General features: G+C 33.0%; 2 protein-coding genes across 4 annotated transcripts; both read right to left on the reverse strand.

Annotated features, from left to right (window-relative positions):
* Positions 1-1,733: 1,733 nt before the first annotated feature.
* LOC111707348 (uncharacterized) lies at positions 1,734-3,965 on the reverse strand. The gene is made up of 3 exons (XM_023480441.1): positions 3,864-3,965; positions 2,330-2,613; positions 1,734-2,273 (listed from the first exon to the last, which is right to left on the reverse strand). Exons 2-3 carry the CDS (start codon positions 2,571-2,573, stop codon positions 1,786-1,788), a joined length of 732 nt encoding a protein of 243 aa, XP_023336209.1. The 5' UTR covers positions 2,574-2,613; positions 3,864-3,965; the 3' UTR covers positions 1,734-1,785.
* A 6,284-nt stretch (positions 3,966-10,249) lies between these two features.
* On the reverse strand, positions 10,250-20,980 carry LOC111707362 (uncharacterized). 3 transcript variants are annotated; one of them, XM_023480460.1, is made up of 9 exons: positions 20,902-20,980; positions 16,908-17,013; positions 16,385-16,477; positions 14,054-14,160; positions 13,759-13,829; positions 13,123-13,188; positions 12,758-12,830; positions 12,343-12,463; positions 10,250-10,454 (listed from the first exon to the last, which is right to left on the reverse strand). In XM_023480460.1, the coding sequence occupies exons 1-9, from the start codon at positions 20,908-20,910 to the stop codon at positions 10,390-10,392; spliced, it is 711 nt and encodes a 236-aa protein (XP_023336228.1). In that variant the 5' UTR covers positions 20,911-20,980; the 3' UTR covers positions 10,250-10,389. The 3 variants fall into 3 exon arrangements, with proteins under 3 accessions (XP_023336228.1, XP_023336226.1, XP_023336227.1); XM_023480458.1 differs by lacking the exon at positions 20,902-20,980 and adding an exon at positions 19,134-19,435; XM_023480459.1 differs by lacking the exon at positions 20,902-20,980 and adding an exon at positions 19,134-19,433 and having other exon boundaries at positions 14,054-14,106.
* Positions 20,981-21,200: the final 220 nt, after the last annotated feature.

Consider the following 21,200-nt stretch of genomic DNA (forward strand, 5'->3'; position numbering starts at 1 on the left):
GTAAAAATAATTAATGAAAGCTTAAAAACAGCAATATATTTTTCTTGTGAACGAGGAAAAATGGATCAGAAATAAATTAAGCTATAAATAGAAAAGAAGAGAGCTGAACGCTTGGTATTTAGAAAGCTCATAAGAAAATTTTAATTTTCAAATCAACTTGCTTTAGATAAGATAAGATAAAGGGGGGTGCAACAACAAATTTATGATTTGTTTTACACAATCTTCTTCCAAAATAATCATTATATTGGCATTTGCTATTTTAAATATAGGTATCCCAAATCCATACAAATATTGCAATGTGCAGTGCTGAACAAAGGCTAAATTTTTATTCACATTTTTTTGCTTTGAATATGTATTGAACATTTCCTTAACCACTCTGGCCCTGGTCTGTCTTAGCCGCAGCGCCCAAACCCCCCTTCCTAGCCCGTCCTAGTCACAGTGCCTGGCCCCTTTTTCATCTTGAAGTAATCTCTATGCATGGCATGTCTATTTGTAGGTCTATGTCTATTAATCTTTTTGTCTAGGTCTATGTCTATCAATATCTATGTCTATGTTAATGTCTATTAATTTCTATGTCTAGGTCTATGTCGAATGATCTAGAGACCCCAGATTCTCCTCGAGGTGTTATGAGATCTTATTCTACTCATGGAGCCAGGAATATTAGATATTAATATTAATAGTTGATTAGTTGCTTGTTTGGTAAACTATATTATCATTTGGTTGGTTGATTAGTTGCTTGTTTGGTAAACTATATTGTCTTTTGGTTGGTTGATTGGTTGCTTGTTTGGTAAACTATATTATCATTTGGTTGGTTGATTAGTTGCTTGTTTGTGTAAACTGTATTGTTATTTAGTTGGTTAATTAGTTGCTTGTTTGTGTAAACTATATGAGAATTTGGTTGGTTGATTAATTGCTTGTTTGGTAAACTATATTAACATTTGGTTGGTTGATTAGTTGCTTGTTTGGTAAACTATATCATCATTTGGTTGGTTGATTAGTTGCTTGTTTGTGTAAACTGTATTGTGATTTGGTTGGTTAATTAGTTGCTTGTTTGGTAAACTGCATGAACATTTTGTTGGTTGATTAGTTACTTGTTTGGTAAACTGCATGAACATTTGGTTGGTTGATTAGTTGCTTGTTTGTGTAAACTGTGTAGCCATTTTGTGGGTTGTTATGGTTTTTTTAGGAGGTTATGACGATTGAAATTGGTTGTTTGGTTGATTTTTTGTCTGGCTGATGGGTTGGTTTTTTAGTTTGTTGGTTGTTTGGTTATTTGAAAGGTTTGTTGTTTGGTCGGGGTGGTTGATTAGATGATTGGTTTGTTATGATTGGTTGATAAATGTTTTGGTTGCTAAAGTTATTGGTTGTTGGATGGTTAATTTTGTTTATTGAATTGAAATGTAAGTTGGTTGATTTCTTAATTTAATTATACGAATTCCATGTATTTTCCCATGTTTATCAATATGCGCCCTGTATAAAAACCAATATCTGTTTGTCTGAAGGAGAGCTCAATTAAGCGCACAGAACTCATTATATTTCGGTTCAAGTTCAAGTCTCAACACAACCACCATCAACACCACCCCACTCAATCATCATCTTTTTAAAATCTGATTCCTAAACCATACTTATTTATTTTAGAGATCAAATATAATAATTAAGGCCTGTTAAACAGAACTTAGATTTTTGCGAAACATCTCAGCTTCTAACTTAACAATTCAACAGAAAAATAATTATTTAAAATCTGTAAAATGTATTATTCAGTTTTAATTTAAAATCTTACATATCTTATACATAATTATCAATATGAGCTATACCCATAGGGAGCAGTGTTAAAACCATAGGAATTTCCAGAATAGGAACCATAAGAGGGTTCATTTCCATAAGAAGATCCGTAGGAACTTCCATAAGTTGACGGCTTGCTTCCATAAGAGTTTCCATAAGAGGTTCCATAGGTGGATGGCTTGCTTCCATAAGGGTTTCCATAAGAGGTTCCATAGGTGGATGGCTTGCTTCCATATGAGTTTCCATAAGAGCTTCCATAGGTAGAAACCTTGCTTCCATATGAGTTTCCATAAGAGCTTCCATAGGTGAATGGCTTGCTTCCATAGGAGTTTCCATAGGAGTTTCCATAAGAGCTTCCATCGGTAGATGGCTTGCTTCCATAGGAGTTTCCAAAAGAGCTTCCATATGAGTTTCCATAGGTGGAGGGAGAGTTTCCATAACCCGGGGTAGAATAGGTAGATCTTTTCTTTTTATAGCTTGTCTTATGGTTGCTGAAATAAAAATTGTTATTATCATTTAACAAGTTATAATATAATATTAGACTCACCTAGGAGATCCATATCCACTATAACCATAGTCATGTAGAGGAAATCCATATTCATCACAATCATAGCCATATCCACCATATCCATGGTCAATACCTCCATATCCATGTCCACCATATCCATGGTCAATACCTCCATATCCATCTCAACCATATCCATGGTCAATACCTCCATATCCATATCCACCATATCCATGGTCAATACCTCCATATCCAAATCCACCATAATCGTAACCATGGTTGTCATCTAGACCATAATATCCAGTATCGTATCCATAGCAGTTCACCTAAAATATCTAAATGGCCAAATTGCCAAGTCGTTGTAAAGCACTGTTAATAACGATATTCAAAAAGTTCGTTCACGAACTATTTTAAGATTGTTTGTTGACATATTTCATAATATCCATTATCATATCTATTCATTATCAAATCCATAGCAGTTCACCTGAAATATCAAAAAATTAAAAACTCAGTCAGTAATTCAGGAGTTCTTAATTCTATTAGTAAAAGTCTTCAATTGCAGTTCTCTAAGAATGCGAATTATGGATTTATGCAGCAGAGACACAAAAATTTTATTTCTGTTCTGACATGGGAAAATGGTGAAATCTTCTTTATTGCTTAAAATCCTACAGGTCGACAATGGCATTGTTAAGCATTGTTTTTGTGAACAAACTAAATTTTGTGAATGATATGGTGCCGTTTAGAAAAAAACGAAAGCAGAGAAAAGAACGGCTTGGATCGTTCAAGAGAAATAAAAAATGATAGTTTTTAAATACGAACGAAAAAAAACAACAAAAATGAACGATTTAAATTGATCAAAGGATCTTGATTGTTCATGAACGATTTTAAATCGTTCGTTTGAGCAACTAACTGTAGTTATTTTCCGGAACAAACATATATTCCGAAAGATTTAGAAAAACTATAATTTTTTTATTGAGCGAACAATTTTTTTCGAACAACCTTTTAAAAAATAATCGTTTTATTACTGAAAACGATTTTATTAAATGAACGATTTAACTGAACAAACAATTTTACTGAACAATTGTTCAGTGAGAAAACTAAAGAAATGGATGGAAAAAGAACAATTATTTTGAGAACAAATAAATGAAAAATATTTTGGAACAATTGAAAAAACAACAAACGAAATGGGTTGTTCACAAACGATGAATGAACAAAATGAAAAAAAGCTGAACGCGCCCATCTCTAGCTACAGGTGTGTTTTCGGCATTTAATTCTACAAAAGAATATTAACTTAAATAAAATCCAATTTTTTTTTAGTTTTCAAATCGGTCCAATTTTGTTGTATTATATCCATATTATCTTCAAGAAGGTTCTTGGCTGTCAAAATTTAAAAAAATTTGGATCTTTTCTGAACTCTTCCCAAAAAACGAAAAATTCCCCCAAAAATATAATTTTTTTACTGTGTGTGTATGCAGAAACAAAGATACAGTTAAAGGTCATATATCTTAATGTTTAAATCGGTCATCTTGAAACCTATTCTATACAACAACAGAGCTAAGATTAAAAATGAAAATACCTGATAAAGGAATGAGAAGAATAGAAAACCTACGAACAAACTGAACATGATGGTTGTCGATGATTGATTATTATCTTACTAAGTTTAGATCAGTATTTATACCTCACCAAAGTGTACTGCATTGTTTACAAAATACTTTTCTGAGAAACTGAAATATATTATACACAGTAGACATTAGGTTGCAGTACACCAAAATGACAGTTTATAAAGCAAGACATTTACACTTAGTGAGTTTTAAACAGGTTTAAAATGATAAAATCATTAGAAAACACCATTTTTCAAAAAAAAATGTCACCGAATATGCTATGCATTATATTTAAAGCATATTTAAAAACTAAACTAAGGGCGACATTTTATTTTAAAAATGAATAATTATAGTGTTTTAAAACACATTTTGAGAAGATTATCGTTAGCACTATAACGTAAACATATTGATAAAGCAAATTATAAAAAAGCACTTTTAACAAATGTTGCTTTTAACAACCAGGAAATATGATAGATTCCATGACATGATGGATTCCATGACTTCTTTCAAAATTTAAACTAATCGACAGGACTATAATAAGTACAGATTTTTTGCCGGAAGACAAAAGAGTTGTGGGTCGGACGCTTTAATAAAATAAGATAAAACAAAGAACCTGTCAAATCTTTCGTTGGGATGTTTAGAAAGATGAAAATTTCCCTGTATGATAATTGAAGGACTGCAGTATGGTTTTGGTGAATTATATTGGCGTACAAAGCCTAGGCGTGTCAGAAATGATTTTTTTTGCATTTTTTTGAAACGTCCAATAAACCTAAATTTTGATAAAACTTTTTGTTCTGGATGATTACAAATATCTATCTAAAACTTTCTTAAACCGGCATATTTTTTTTATATTCATTTAGTTAAGAGTTTGAGTTAAAACAGGTTCTTTAAATGTTTGTTGGAAAAATGCTAAAAAACATTTGTTTTATTTTTGACAAATATTAACATTACCATATCCATTTTCAAGGGTAAATGCTGTAGCAGGGAGGGGGGGGGGTATATTAACATGGCAGGATAAAAGAAATGGTAGTGGGAGGGCTTTTAATGATAAAAAAAATCACGATACAAATTTTGAGATTCAAGACTTGGAGTCTCATACACATAATTTCTGTGTATGCCCCTTTATGTGCGTAAAAAATATATGTGGGAGTTTTTAAACCTATTTACAAGAGTTTGTATTAATCCATGCCTCCTACGGTATTGTTCTAAATTAATAAAAATGCCGCGCTCATTTGTCAGGCTACCTGCAATAGTAGGGATAAGCACGTTTTTGACGTTTAACAAGGCTGGGGAACTTCATCTGAATCGTTCATTTCACGTTTATACTTAGCATTATTGTCATTTTTTCATATTTTTCCTGAATTTAGTTTTTCATAATAAAAGGGAGTGTTCGCGAAAAATGAAAGGGGGTATAGACTTACGGCGAAAAATAAGCGCTTTTGATCGCTACAAATCTTACTTCTATCTGTTGTGTCTATCAGCAGAAAATTGTTAAAAACGACTCATACCGAAGAAAGTAGCGTCCATTCAAATTCAGAAAGTTGCAACATTCAACTCGCTTCGTAAAATAATCACTTTAATTCCAAACAAATCATTCAGCTATTACAACCAATAGTCATCGTATATAATTGATCTTTCATAATTGTAATTTTATCGTTCACTATACAACATCTTTCATATGGCTAATAGGGGTTGAAATGGCTGTATTTTTTATTTTAGTTTACCCACTATTTTAAAAGGGGGTTGGCCGATTCACAAAGGTACCATTTAACTCTTCTGATTAAAGATGTCGAAGATATCCTCGTTTTTTTAATTTGAAAAGGTGTAAATTCTAAAAACTATAAAACTCAATTGTAAAAATAATTTTATTGCACAATTGTCACTTTTATAGAGAAACCCCAAATTAAAAAACATGAGGCCGAATTTAAAGAATTTGAGCCGTGGTTTAAATTTAAGCTGTGGCTCAAATTTTGGTGGTTCCACTTAAATTTGTATTAATTTTTTTCAAGATTTAAGCCGGCGCTTAATTGAAACCGGTTTTTGGGGATTTGAGACGTGGCTCAAATTCATTAAATTCGGACAATGGTTGGCTTACTTGTGATCAGACAAAGGGTATCCTTGTGAATCAGAAATGCCATTCTATGAATGGGGGGGGGGGTCACTTGAACTTACTTACTTTGAGATGTTTACCAGTAAATGCTCGTTAATTTATCTTGGGAATATGTTGTATTAACTTGTAAATCCTTAAACGAAAAATCCTGTTCGTTTAAGTTAAAAAAAAATGTTGTTCTGCGTGAACGACGCCCATCCCTAGATATGTCCAGGGCGCTACGCTATTCCCTGGGCGCTGCGCTTTACCGTCGTTTTATTGTAAGAGACACTTTGATTTATCATGATATTGGGATAAGTCGACATTTGTATAGGGAGGATAGGGTACAGTGGTAACAAAAAAATGTGGAGTTCTCTTCAGAGAAAATAAATAATGTTTTTCAAAGAGCCATTTNGGGGTGGATCAGACATCCCATTCCCATGAAGGTTTATTCTCACAGAATTGAAACTAATTCCCAACAAATAAATAGTGTTTATGATAAATGTGGTTTTAGTTCGACCATTAACAAAACCTCGAATTCATTATCTCTAACACAGAATACAATCAACATCTTGTAGAAATAATATACAGCCAAAGGGCCACATGGAAAATTTAAAGTTTAAACTATCTTGTTATTTCATGTTTTATGCAAAAAATCATGTTTCGAATTTAATTTTTTAAGTCTTTTGTTTAAATTCCATTTCAGAGCTATAAATAGTAACTCTGAGAGTCACTAATAAATGCACGAGCTGCAAAATAATCTGAAATCAAAGAAAAATATAATGGTTATTTTTTTTAAATTGTTATAAATTTTCCTTTTTTAAAGGTAAATCTGAGCATTTAATACACGCTTAAAGGAACTGTAAAGGAAAAATGAAAGGGGGTATAGGCTGAAAGCTAATCACTTTAGCTCTTGATCGCGACCCATGAAAATTTTATCTGATGTTACTATCTCGAGAAATTGATATAAAACTGTGTTTGTTAAAATCATACGAAAGTTCATATATGTAAAATTTAGAAAATCTTAAACTTAAATCACATGACCAGAACTATCACCAATGACAAAGCACTATACTGTTCACGTGTCTCTGCATGTATCACGTGACCACTTTATTGCACTGTCATTGGGGGATTTTATGGTCAAGCAATTCGGACGTGTAAATAATATTATGAATTAAATCTATTAAAAATAGAAATAACAAATATAAAATTAGAATTGGAGTAAACCTAAGTAATAATTAGCTTTCTCGGGGATATTATCGTTTTCAGATTGGTTGCTTATTTGCTGAATTTGATCTATTTAAACCCACTACTTTTATACAAAATTGTATACATATTAATTTTTGTATAAATTTGACACAGTTGTAAATCAATTTCTCGAGATAGGAACATCAGATAAAACTTTCATTGGTCGCGATCGAGAGCTAAAGTGATTAGCTTTCAGTCTATACCCCCTTTCATTTTTCCTTTACTGTCCCTTTAATGGTTACAAATATTATAAATTTGAGGTATTTGTTCGTTCTATTAAACATATACAGGGTTCCCACAAAAATTGATAGTTTAATGACGACCTGTATGTTTAAATCTTTAAAGGGATTGCTGACGTAATTTTAAGTAGCCTTTAATTTAAAAAGTTGGATGGCGTTTTCTCAGCAAAAGTAAGGACCGGGAACTTTATAAGAAACTGGAACGATATCTTCTTGATTCTTAAGGTTCAAACGGTATCGTTGTAAATCGGGATATCCCCTATTTAGCCTTCTCAAACACTATAGTTTCAATAGAAGTAAATATTTCCATTTACTGATAGCGCCGATTGAAGGATTCATAACTATGATTGGATAATGAGATAGATAGAAAGATAAATGTTACCGCCATACTATTTCTATTGGTTCAGAATAGACAACAAACACATGGCTGAACCCTGATTGGATCAGGCGCTAATGGACTCGGCATACAGGAGTGCAAAGCGTTTGTTTACCTTTGAAGTGTAAACTAAAATTGCAAAGTGGTGAAGTGTAAAAGTCGTCTTTAAAGTCTTATTCTTTATGGTTGACCCTGTTTGTAATTCAATAATTTTTCGATTTCTGTGCTTACAATAATTTGACAACTTTTAATTTCTTTAAATTTATTTTGTTCATAAAATAAATCATACAATTTAATGTTTTTATAACTGTACAATGATAAACAATAAACAGAAGAATGATTTTAATCTTTCCTTTATTTATTGCTGAGCATTTATAAATTTCTACAGCTCAAAAAAGCTTGAATATAAACATTTTTGCAGAGATATTAACTTTATTACAACTTCAATGTTCATTATTGGCGGGATTTCTGAATAAAAAAGGAAAACACGACTAATTTTGCGTATTGTGACCTTATAAATCACCAGAGTGAGCAGCATTCGGTTTCTTCTATTTGAAATCTAACGTGTTTTGATCTATAATTCAACAATTATTTACTTTACGGATTTGTTTATTCTATACTTTTTCATTCAAAATGCATATGCCGACGAAAAGTATAAAAGGAAAAAGGCTTACAAATTATGTTTGATGGGTCAAATTGTGATCGAAAGTCACAGCTTTCTGGAATATTGACAGAACCGTTAAATTCTAGCTGGTTAAAAGTCAGCCCGGTACCGGAGTTTAAAGTGCTTATTCGTTGTATGAAAAGTGCATCTGTAAGGTTTTTGGGTTGTTAATAGAGAAAGAATAATGTCAAGTGTATAACTATGTATATGTATTGATACAAATACATTCATTATGTAAATATTGTTTTTTACTAATTTCATAGTTACCAAATATTACATTCATTTGTTAAATAATAGACTAAATCTGGTTGGAAATAATCTATCAGTTTTTATAATTTGTATGGCATATTTTACATTTAATGGTTCTGTGATTAATGTAATGGGATTGGTTATTTCTAAGGTGCTATGCTTAAATGGATATAGTTCTATTGAATAATGGTACAGGCTCTGATATACAGTAAAAAGTGATTGGTTCTAAGGTTCTATGGGATAAAGGATTTGTTTCTAAGGTTCTGCGGTATTAAATTAAATGGTTCTAATTTTCTATGATACAAAGAAGATATGGTTCTAAGGTTCTTTGATCTATTGAAATATGGTATATAAAATAACATTCTAGGGTTCTATGATATATGATACTATGGCATAAAGATTATGGTTCTATGGTTCTATAATCTATGATTCTATGGCATACAAAATATGGTTCTAGGGTTCTATGATCTATGATACTATGGCATAAAGATTATGATTCTAGGTTTCTATAATCTATGATTCTATGGCATACAAAGTAAAGTTCTATGATCTATGATACTATGGTATAAAGAATATTGTTCTAAGGTTCCATGATCTATGATACTATGGCATAAAGTTTATGGTTCTAGGGTTCTATAATCTATGATTCTATGGCATACAAAATATAGTTCTATGATATATGATTCTATGGTATATAGAATATGGTTCTAAGGTTCTGTGATCTATTGAAATATGGTATAAAGAATATGGTTCTAAGGTTCTATGATCTATGATTCTGTGATATAAAAAAATATGGCTCTAGGATTCTATGATCTATGATTCTATGGTATACAGAATATGGTTCTAAGGTTCTATGATCTATGATTCTATGGTATGAAGAATATGGTTCTAAGGTTCTATGATCTATGATTTTATGGTATAAAGATTATGGTTCTAAGGTACTATGATCTATGATTCTATGACATACAAAATATGGTTCTATGGTTCTATGATCTATGGCATACAAAATATGGTTCTAAGGTTCTATGATCTATGATCCTATGGTAAACAAAATATGGTTCGATGATCTATGATTCTATTGCATACAAAATATGGTTATATGATCTATGATTCTATGGCATACAACATATGGTTCTATGATCTATGATTCTATGGTATAAAGAATATGGTTCTATGATCTATGATTTATGATTCTATGGTATACAGAATATGGTTCTAGGGTTCCATGATCTGTGATTCTATGGCATAAAGAATATGGTTCTAGGGTTCTATGATCTAGTATTCTATGGTATGAAAAATATTGTTCTATGGTTCTATGATCTATGATTCTATGGTATAAAGCCTATGGTTCTAAGGTTCTATGATCTATGATTTTATGGTATAAAGATTATGGTTCTAAGGTACTATGATCTATGATTCTATGACATACAAAATATGGTTCTATGGTTCTATGATCTATGTCAATTTTTGTATGGTTCCNACAGCATATGGTTCTAGGGTTCCATGATCTGTGATTCTATGGCATAAAGAATATGGTTCTAGGGTTCTATGATCTAGTATTCTATGGTATAAAAAATATTGTTCTATGGTTCTATGATCTATGGTTCTATGGTATAAAGCCTATGGTTCTAAGGTTCTATGTTTTTCTATTATTTCTATGATAGATCCAATAGTCCAGATTATAGATGCTCTCCCAATGAACTAAAATATACAAAATTAGAATTAAAAATTATAAAAATCACAAAAGTACAAAATTAGGGGGGACATGTATTAAAATGAAGTGTAAGTGTATGTATCAATGAAAATGTCGCAAAGAAAGCTAGCCATAAGTTAAAATTCTTTTTAAAAAGCATCAAAAAGTAGATGCTAAGGTGATGAACAAATTAAATCGATAAAAAAATGATCACCATAATTATACCTTTGACATTTCTAGGTTTAAAAGGAGCACCGGGGATATCTATACCTGGGACATGTCTAGGTTTAGGAGGAGTATCAGGGATATCTATACCTGGGACATGTCTAGGTTTAGGAGGAGTGTCAGGGATATCTATACCTGGGACATGTCTAGGTTTAGAAGGAGAACCAGGGATATCTATACCTGGGACATGTCTAGGTTTAGGAGGAGTATCAGGGATATCTATACCTGGGACATGTCTAGGTTTAGAAGGAGAACCAGGGATATCTATCTATACCTGGGACATGTCTAGGTTTAGAAGGAGCACCAGGGATATCTATACCTGGGATATTTCTAGGTTTAGAAGGAGCACCAGGGATATCTATACCTGGAACTAGGTTCACCAGGGATATCTATACCTGGGATATTTCTAGGTTTAGAAGGAGCACCAGGGATATCTATACCTGGAACTAGGTTCAGAAGGAGCACCAGGGATATCTATACCTGAAACTAGGTTTAGAAGGAGCCCAGGGATATCTATACCTGAAACTAGGTTTAGAAGGAGCACAAGGTATATTTATACCAGGGACTAGGTTTAGAAGGAGCACCAGGGATATCCATTCCTTGGACATTTCTAGGTTTAAAAGGAGCACAAGGGATATCTATTCCTTCGACATTTCTAGGTTTAAAAGGAGCACCAAGGATATCTATACCTTGGACATTTCTAGGTTTAGAAGGAGCACCGGGGATATCTATACCTGGGACATGTCTAGGTTTAAAATGAGCACCGGGGATATCTATACCTGGGACATGTCTAGGTTTAGAAGGAGAACCATATACCTGGGACATGTCTAGGTTTAGAAGGAGCACCAGGGATATCTATACCTGGGACATGTCTAGGTTTAGAAGGAGAACCAGGGATATCTATACCTGGGACATGTCTAGGTTTAGAAAGAGCACCAGGGATATCTATACCTGGGACATGTCTAGGTTTAAAAGGAGCACCAAGGATATCTATACCTTGGACATTTCTAGGTTTAGAAGGAGCACCAGGGATATCTATACCTGGTACATGTCTAGGTTTAGGAGGAGTATCAGGGATATCCATACCTGGGACATGTCTAGAATTAGAAGGAGTATCAGGGATATCTATACCTGGGACATGTCTAGGTTTAGAAGGAGCACCAGGGATATCTATACCTGGGACATGTCTAGGTTTAGAAGGAGAACCAAGGATATCTATACCTGGGACATGTCTAGGTTTAGAAGGAGAACCAGGGATATCTATACCTGGGACATGTCTAGGTTTAGAAGGAGAACCAGGGATATCTATACCTGGGACATGTCTAGGTTTAGAAGGAGAACCAGGGATATCTATACCTGGGACATGTCTAGGTTTAGGAGGAGTATCAGGGATATCTATACCTGGGACATGTCTAGGTTTAGGAGGAGTATCAGGGATATCTATACCTGGGACATGTCTAGGTTTAGAAGGAGAACCAGGGATATCTATACCTGGGACATGTCTAGGTTTAGGAGGAGTATCAGGGATATCTATACCTGGGACATGTCTAGGTTTAGGAGGAGTATCAGGGATATCTATACCTGGGGCATGTCTAGGTTTAGGAGGAGTATCAGGGATATCTATACCTGGGACATGTCTAGGTTTAGAAGGAGAACCAGGGATATCTATACCTGGGACATGTCTAGGTTTAGAAGGAGCACCAGGGATATCTATATTCCAATCCATCATCCATTGTCCAGTAGGTTTAGAAGGTTTACTATAATCCCATTTAGGTTTTTCACTCAGCAAAATCTTCAATTAAAATGAGTTTTAATGAAAAGTAAATTGAAAATTGAAAACATTATTCTAATAAAATTATACTAAATTATGAAACACTATATTTGTATAAAAACACATAATCGCAGGTATCTATAACCCCCCTATATACTATTAAATCCTCTTTTTCATCATTTTTTGAAAAGTTAAAAGGCAAAAAATATTATTTTTTTCGATTCTTTGCCTCTTAACGTATTTCAAGAATACTGTATAAAAAAAGCTCAGCCCATAAATATGAGAATTTTCACATTGTATACAAAAAAGGTTTACCTTGATGCCAACAATTGTTAAAGAAAGACATATCATGACAATAACTGCTAGAAGTGTGTAGTAATTGTTCCATCTAAAATTTCATTAAATCATAATAAAAAACTAATATGAAAATTTTAACTGTTTTGTACTTTAATTCTTTGTTCAATGTTTAGAAAAATATCGTTTCCTTTTGAATCTATCCTGATTGGGCTATTTTTGTCTAATATAGATTGGGAGTTGGATGTTTCCCCCCCTCCCCTCCCTTTGATTCTGCCCTGAAAACGGGGTGTGTGATACGTAACATGTCCCTAGTTGCTCATTAAAAGAAAATTTATACCTCTAACTTTAATGGTATGGATGTAAGGGAGGTTTTAAAACAATACCTTTCCATAATCTTCCTTTCCTTTCTAATTTTAAATCGAGCAATGTTTTCTCGCTTCAATATTCGTCTAAAACAAATGAGGAATCAGAAGGAGCTTCAGGAAGGAGTTGGAAGGAGTTGAAAGGATCTGGAAGGAGTTGGAGTGAGTTAGAAGGAGTTGGAGAAAGATGGTATGAGTTTGAATAAGTTGGAAGGAGTTAGAAGGAGTCGAAAGGAGTTGGAAGGAGTTGGAAGGAGTTGGAAGGAGTTGGAAGGAGTTGGAAGGAGTTGGAAGGAGTTGGAAGGAGTTGGAAGGATCTGGAAGGAGTTGGAGTGAGTTAGAATGAGTTGGAGAAAGATGGCATAAGTTTGAATTAGTTGGAAGGAGTTAGAAGGAGTTGGAAGGAGTCGAAAGGAGTTAGAAGGAGTTGGAAGGAGTTGGAAGTAGATTTAAGGAGTTGGAAGGAGTTGTAAGGCGTTGGAAGGAGTTGGAAGGAGTTGGAAGGAGTTGGAATGAGTTGGAAGAAGATGGAAGAAGTTAAAAGGCGCTGGAAGAAGTGGAAGGAGTTGAAGGAGTTGAATTACAATAATAAAGAAAGGAGTAATTTGAGAAGGATCTAATTTTCCAAAATTAAATAAAATAACTATTTGTTGTCACCTGATTGCATCGTCCATAGAGGCCTGAGATTCAACAGACATTTGCTTATTTCTCCAGTTTTTAGACATTTTCTAAGTTTAGTTTTTTTAATGAAAAATGTTCAGAAAGAGAACATTTTATACAGCATTTAACTCAAATATCATGAGAAGTGCAACGTTTAGAAAAAAATAATTGCGAAATCCAGGTTTTTTTCAAGAATAAGATATTTTTTACTACAGTCGTCGTCCAATATATCAATACAAAAAAGACGAATTTAGATTTCAAACTTGTCATTGTAAAACATTTTTTTAAGTACCTTGTTATTTATGTTTGAAGTTTCCTCTGGCATCTGTATTAGGACTGATTCCTCTATTGACGAATTATTTTTATCTTCTATAATCTGATGTTTAGGAGAATCATATCCTATAAAAAAACTATACATTTGAATTCATTTGAGTAAATTACTGTGTGTTTACTAAACTTTATAGCTTAGATACGGCTTAGAAGAGAGAAATGATTTGTTTTGCTTTTTAATGGCAACGTATTCCCAATTAAAAGCTTTAAATATATTATCCTCCTGTCGTATCTTCAAACTGCAAAAAATCATTTAATGTATATTTTATTATTTTTATTATGATTTATTTGTTGAACACATAAAATTGGTTCAGATATTAGGCTAGAACTATAATTCAATTTATACATAGGTTTTCAACTAACGACTTTAAATCTTCTCTAATGTCGTCTTCTTCACAGTCTCGAAGCTGTAACAGGAGATGCTGCAGACATTCGATATTGTCTTCTTCTTGAATGGTGAGCGGCCCACAGTCTTCAAAGATGGCTCTTGGTAGGTTGTTTAATATATCTAGAGAGAATTCGTCAGAGATACTTGAAATGTTTCTTCCAAAGTCGTACTGTAGAGAATATGCAGATATCGATCCAACTTGCCAAATCAATGGATTCCAACTATGCAAAATAAACTGTGCAAACTTGGCAAATCGTCTCAGTAAAAGAATTCTCACAGAGTTGAATTCTTTAGAAAAATTTTTCCACAAAATAAGTATGTGTAGGCTGTGGCAAGTTCCAACAAACTTTAACTGTAGTGTTCCAAGATCGGTAGGTTTGACAGGCATATTCACTGTAAAGGTTCCAAATATTGCTTCCACAAAAGGAACAACAATAAGTTAGCACAGCAGATAACTTTTGCAGTGGTGAGCAGAAATGAAAAATTCCCAATAATTCAGTAGATGATCCAATGTAGGCACCTCTAGCCTTTTTTGCAGGCTACAACACCAAGGAAGAGATCCCCAATATAGCAGCCAAACCCACTTTCTCTAAGCTTTACAAGCAACCCATCCATGTACACTGTAAATAAGATAGGGGATAGACAGGATCCCTGTCGTGTACCATTTAGTATACCAAAGGAGTAGGAAGCTGTTTGTGTAACTGACCATTTAACACATGCTTTTTGAAGCTCATAAGCAGCTAATAAACCTCGAACAAAGATGGCTGGAACACCTCTGGCAAGGATTTTGCCAAATAGTTTAGAAAATAAACACTTATCAAAAGCTTTGCTACAGTCCAGCGCAGCAACATTGACAGATGTATGTTTCTGCTTGAAGAAAGAAATTGTCTGCAGAGCCAGTCAGGTACACTGAGTGGTGGAAGTTTTAGATTTATATCCAAACTGAAGATTATCTGAGTAAAGTTTGTCACCAAAAAGTGTCATAATCACAAGTTCCATGACTTTGAAGATCAGGGAGGACATAGCAATGGCACGATAATTTTCAGAGCTTGTATCATCCTTCAGGGGTTCTTTTAGCAAGGGAATAAAAGCACATGCCAATATTTCTTCAGGAAAGTCTGCATGTGTAAAAAATGCTTTAAACAGGTCGGCTAGCCGTTCGAAAAGGATATCAGGAGCATAAATCAGTGAATCAGATTTAAATAACCGATAACTTTTAAAATAAGAAAGAACAGCCAACATTGATAGAATTAGTTTTATTCTATAATTTTATAAGAACCATAAAACTTCTAAATTAATTAGATAAATTCCACATATGATTGAAATCTGAAAGGTTTTCAATCATTGCTCCTTTTATCGATAGTTATTGAGAAGAAATGTTTTAAATTTCTGAAAGAAACCAAATAAATTTTCTTTTCTAATACTTGTGCACAGAATCAAAGATAGAGGAGGTACGAGGTCACAAATGCATACCAGTAATTCCGCATAAATTTTAAATTCTCCTTCTGTTTATAGTTCGCAGTGATAAGTGTGAAAGAATGAATGAATAGATGCCACAAAAAAACTCGAAATATGATATTTCAAGAAAATATCATATTTCAAGAAAATATCATATTTCAAGAAAATATCATATTTCAAGAAAATATCATATTTCAAGAAAATATCATATTTCAAGAAAATATCATATTTCAAGAAAATATCATATTTCAAGAAAACATAATATTTCAAGAAAATATCATATTTCAAGAAAATATCTTATTTCAAGAAAATATCATACGGTTTGATTTCTAGAAAGTTTTTTCAAATTACAAGTTTACGAAGCAAATGTGTTTCAATGCTATTTGAAAGCTTGGTATGAAATCAAAGTCGTCTTTGTTGTAATGATTTATACGACGACGACTGCACCTGAATATAGAGAATCAAAATATTTATTCATAGGATTTTCTCCAGGGTCGTCTTCGATTGATGTATCACGAGTAACAGCTGCTGTACCATAATCTGCGAAATATAAAAGGAATGCAGAATTCTAGCCAACTAAATAATCTTTTCAGGAACATAAAGTAGCGTCTTCAAATGTTTTCGGAGCTATTCAGTTCCAAAAAAACTGCAGAGTTACCAAAAAAGAAGAAAAGACTATGAAGACGACCTGAATCTTTTAGAATATGACGATTTTAATGTTAAATTAAGACTTTTGGCTTGAATTTAGTCTTTTATGGAAATATTTCATGATTTTACAAAAAAAAACACAATTTAAGGTTGCAGGGAATCATAAACATTAAGAAACAGGCAGCATAAATTCTGTATTGTCTTCTCTTAAGTCTTTTCCTTTGTGTGTAACTTTGTACACAGAATACAATTGTTGAAATGTAAATTGAAGAAGATATTTTTAAGAAGATTTTATCTCTGAATAATTACTGGAGTCCTGTACCTGGCTCCTCGTCCTCCGATTGCTCTGATGCGTCAAGGAAGAGTTGGCCTCGAGGTCGAGGTTTCATCTCCAGATGATCTTTACACAGCAGACATTTATCTTCCTCCTATAGAATACAACTAACTGAAGTGCCTGGGGTTGCTCGTGGAATAAAAAAATTGAATTAAAAAAAAAATCTGATTTTGAAAGAAAGAAAATTTCGATTTTGATAATAAAATTTTCGATTTTATAGCCTGTGTTACCCCCAGCCCAAGCCCAGAGTACCCACTACCCATGAATTTCCTCAACATTTCTGCCAATTTGGTCCAGCATTATGGCCAGCTATAGCTAACATATATATTTTTAAACTTTAATATCTTTTTTTAATTAAGTTTTACAATATTTTTGAAGATATTTTTATAGATACTAGAAATTCAAGGCGCTTCGCGCCCTTCTTTCTAGCCTTAGAGGGAATTTCTTCCAAGCCCTCATCTCTAATATTAAGAGATTCCCTTCCAATATTTCCTGTTCAATTTGCTTTTTCCTTCTTACTTCTTGTTTCTTGTTTCTACACTTTAAGGCTCTCCAATTGAGTTGTGGAGCAGGTAGGAGAGAGATAAGGAAGTTTGTAGGAGGAAGAATATAAGGGATTGCTCCCTGTTTCCCTTCATGTTATAGTCTTTCCAACTTGAAGGGAATTTTAAGGAATCCCATAACTGCACCCATTATGCAAAATGGAGAGTTGAAAGCATTAAAGCCCCAACGAGAGGAATCTTGCACAGCATGGTCAAGTCCTCACAGCTGGTCAAGTAAAAAACCGGTATCGTTGTGCATGGCTTGAATACCCATCAGGGGTTAAAGTACTTCTTTCAGCTGCACCAGGCTGAAGATGGAGTCTTGTTTTATTCTATATTACATTCAACAGGCTCCCCTGTAGAATAAGACATGTGTGCAACTAAACAATGGAAAATGTTCTAGACCTGTTTTAAGAAGATGAGCGAAGAGCTTTGTTATATAGATTTATAAACAAAACAATTCACTATGTTAAACATAGGACCCAAAAATCTGACTTAATTAAAAGTGACTGTAGGATAATTTCAATTTAACCCTCATCTGGTTTCTTTTTAAAATTGACTTGCAGAGACTAGGGAGTAAATTGTCAGAATTCTACATGTTACGCGCGATAACTTTGTTATGTTATACTGAGATAGTTGAATAAAAAGTACCATTGTGAATCGGACATGTCACTTTTTCACGCCTACAAGCTAATAGTGCAGGTGCAGTGAGGGAGTTTGTTCCTTACATTTTTTTTGCAAACTATGGATTTAGTTATTTCAGCTTCAAAGTTGAAATTAGCAAATTCAAATAAAAAAATCAATTTTATTAATAAAAAGTTGTCATTAAATCATGTACACACAGTATTTAGCAAGGGGAAAACCCTTAATGACTTAATTTACGGAGAAAACCTGCAATGGCTAATGTTCATTTTTTCATTTTTCCAAAATCATCTAAAACCACTCCGTTCCCCGAACCCCTGAACGATTTTTGGGTTCACTATAAAACAGTTTTTAGCTATATATACTTTGCTTTTCTGTCTGGGTGTTTGGCTGTTTTTATCCAATAAACATCAAAACGGCTGAACCGATCGAGCCCAATTTTTTTGTGGAACCTCGCGTGACCCCAAGGAAGGTTCATGAATAATCGAATTTTCAAAAATTTGTCTCTAACAAAATTTTGTTATTGAAAATTGTGAAAATTTACGAAATTCATTTTATAATATCCGCAAAATTTTGTTTGTTTTTGTTTCTTCAATGTAAATAAAGAGAATATGTTCACAATTGTAATAGAAGATGGACGCGAAGCGCCTTAAACGCCTAGTTACTAGTATTGATAAATGTTTTGAAATTAAGTAGAAATGAATATGCTTTGGTTTGATTTGTCTAAGCGTAAAGGACACATGACAGGAATTTGTTGGAACTTTGCCTCTTTTCCGAGTGGAGGGGGCCGGGGGGGAGTTCCAAAGCTAAACCCTTATTAGGCTACAGTGATTCAAAGGTTGCAAGCTCTTACGGAAAAATCTAAAAGAACTACGTATTTTAAACAAATACTTTAAGGTCCTAAATGTACACATCAATAGTTTTACAAAAATGTGTAATTGTGTCAGTAAGATAAACCCAAAAGGCACCAGGCGTTGCGACACTTCAAAGTCGATCTCTGTCTTGCCCTCTTTAAGGCATATTTTATTACCTGGTCCAATATGCGTTTTATATCCGTGAAATTTTCAAAACTTTTAGATTTTCTTCGATATTCTGAGGCGACAACTCTTCTGTATCCTGCAGCCATTTTGTATTTTTATTTCTGTTTCTAGATAGGATTGTTTTGTGAGGAAACATGGAGTACTGGACGCTCAGCTTTCATTTTAATATTGCTAGGCAAGTTTACAATTAATTATTTATTAGGTCTATACTCATACTTTCTACCATTTGTAGAATCAAAACTAAACCATTTTCTTCAGAAATGATGATCAGAATTTCCGAGATATCTCAATAATTTTAATATCGCTAACCTTTTGTTAGTTATTTCGAAAAAAAAGTTCGTGATTCAATGGGACTGTATAAGCTAAATTTCACGTGACTTATCATACAAAGATGGCAGTTCCCTATTTGCAACGGTACCACCTTTAAAAGCTTTGTCTGATCAAGTATGAATTAGAACTATACATGCTTTTGTTTTGAATCTGTTTATTTTGATTGCGGTTTCTCTGCAAAAGTGACTTGCGCATTTCTTGCTTATAAGAATATAGATAGACCGGAGAAGTTGTAGTGAATGCCACTTTTTGATTTAGAAAAACGACAATATCTTCCACATTTTTGATGTTTTAAGGGTACAGCTGTAATTCGGGCGTTGCCATCTTTGCATTGAGGGTCACTTGAAATTACCATTACAGTCCCTTTAAACCGCTTCTGGAAAGTTCAATATCATAAACAAAATGTTAAGATTTCTTTAAACAGTTTTAAAACTGATGTTTTAGAAATATTTAATGTAGCTGTTGCAACTAATCATAAAATTACAATATTTCAATTTAAATATTGTAATTTTTCTACAGGGGTCTAGGTATACTTCAATACAATGAAGACGACTTTTCTATGTGAGTTTTAACTTTTAACAAGCCTTTTTCAAATTACAAGTTTACAAGCAAATGTTTATATGTCTCCATGCTGTTTGAAAGTTTGGTACAGTTAAACCCTAAATAAGCCAAACATTGAAAGAATTCATCGTATTCTTCACTTTCTGATAATGGAATGTTACAGATATTTAGTTTTTTAATTAAATGGCTATATGGAGACCTTTAAAACTGTTCCCGCATATTCATGGCTATTTGTTTATTTTCGCAAATACTGAGATTTACGTAAAATAGAAAATTCTTTCTAGGGTTTAACTGTATGAAAAAATTGTCTTAATTGAATTAATGTATACGACAACGACTGTATCTGGAATGTCTTGAATCAACGTTGTTTTCATTTTTTATTCTTCTTTTTTTTCGTGAAGTAAATTCTGAACACTTCTTAATTTGAAGATAAATGCTTGATCCCCCAGTCAAAGTAATCCCTACAGTGCCTTACAATGATCAGGATATCGAAGAGGATGTAAATTAACATAACATAAATATCAGAATCCATGATTCTGAGATTCTCAACATTTCATTTTCGCGGACTCCATTTTAGCAAAACTNGATGATGATGATGATAATGATGATAATGATGATAATGATGATAATGATGATAATGATGATAATGATGATAATGATGATGATGATGATGATGATGATGATGATGACAATGATGATTATGATGATACTGATGATCATGATGATCATGATGATCATGATGATCATGATGATCATCATGATCATCATGATCATGATGATCATGATCATGATGATAATGATGAATCCAAATAAAAAAAATATTAATGATAATTACAAAAAAAATTACAAAATAATGAAGATAAAAACCTGAAACATCCTTTTCTAACTAAGCAAAAGATTACAAAACCTAATGCTAGCAGTCCACCAAGCACCGAAACAATTATCTAAAAAAAAGAGTTTTTAATTTTAATATTAGGGTTGCTATGATATAAAGATTTAAAAATGGGGTTATATAATATTAAAAAAGCCTATCTAAGCTCTCCTTTTGCAGTTATTTCATAAATATTAAATTTTTTAAATCATGATTGGAGAAAAATATGCAGGGTGTTTCTAAATCTTGGCAATTTTGAAACTTCATATTTTGTGCTGGTTTCGTTTTGAAAAAA

The sequence above is a fragment of the Eurytemora carolleeae genome, unplaced genomic scaffold (assembly GCF_000591075.1).
Source record: "Eurytemora carolleeae unplaced genomic scaffold, Eaff_2.0 scaffold658, whole genome shotgun sequence".
NCBI lineage: Eukaryota > Metazoa > Arthropoda > Copepoda > Calanoida > Temoridae > Eurytemora > Eurytemora carolleeae.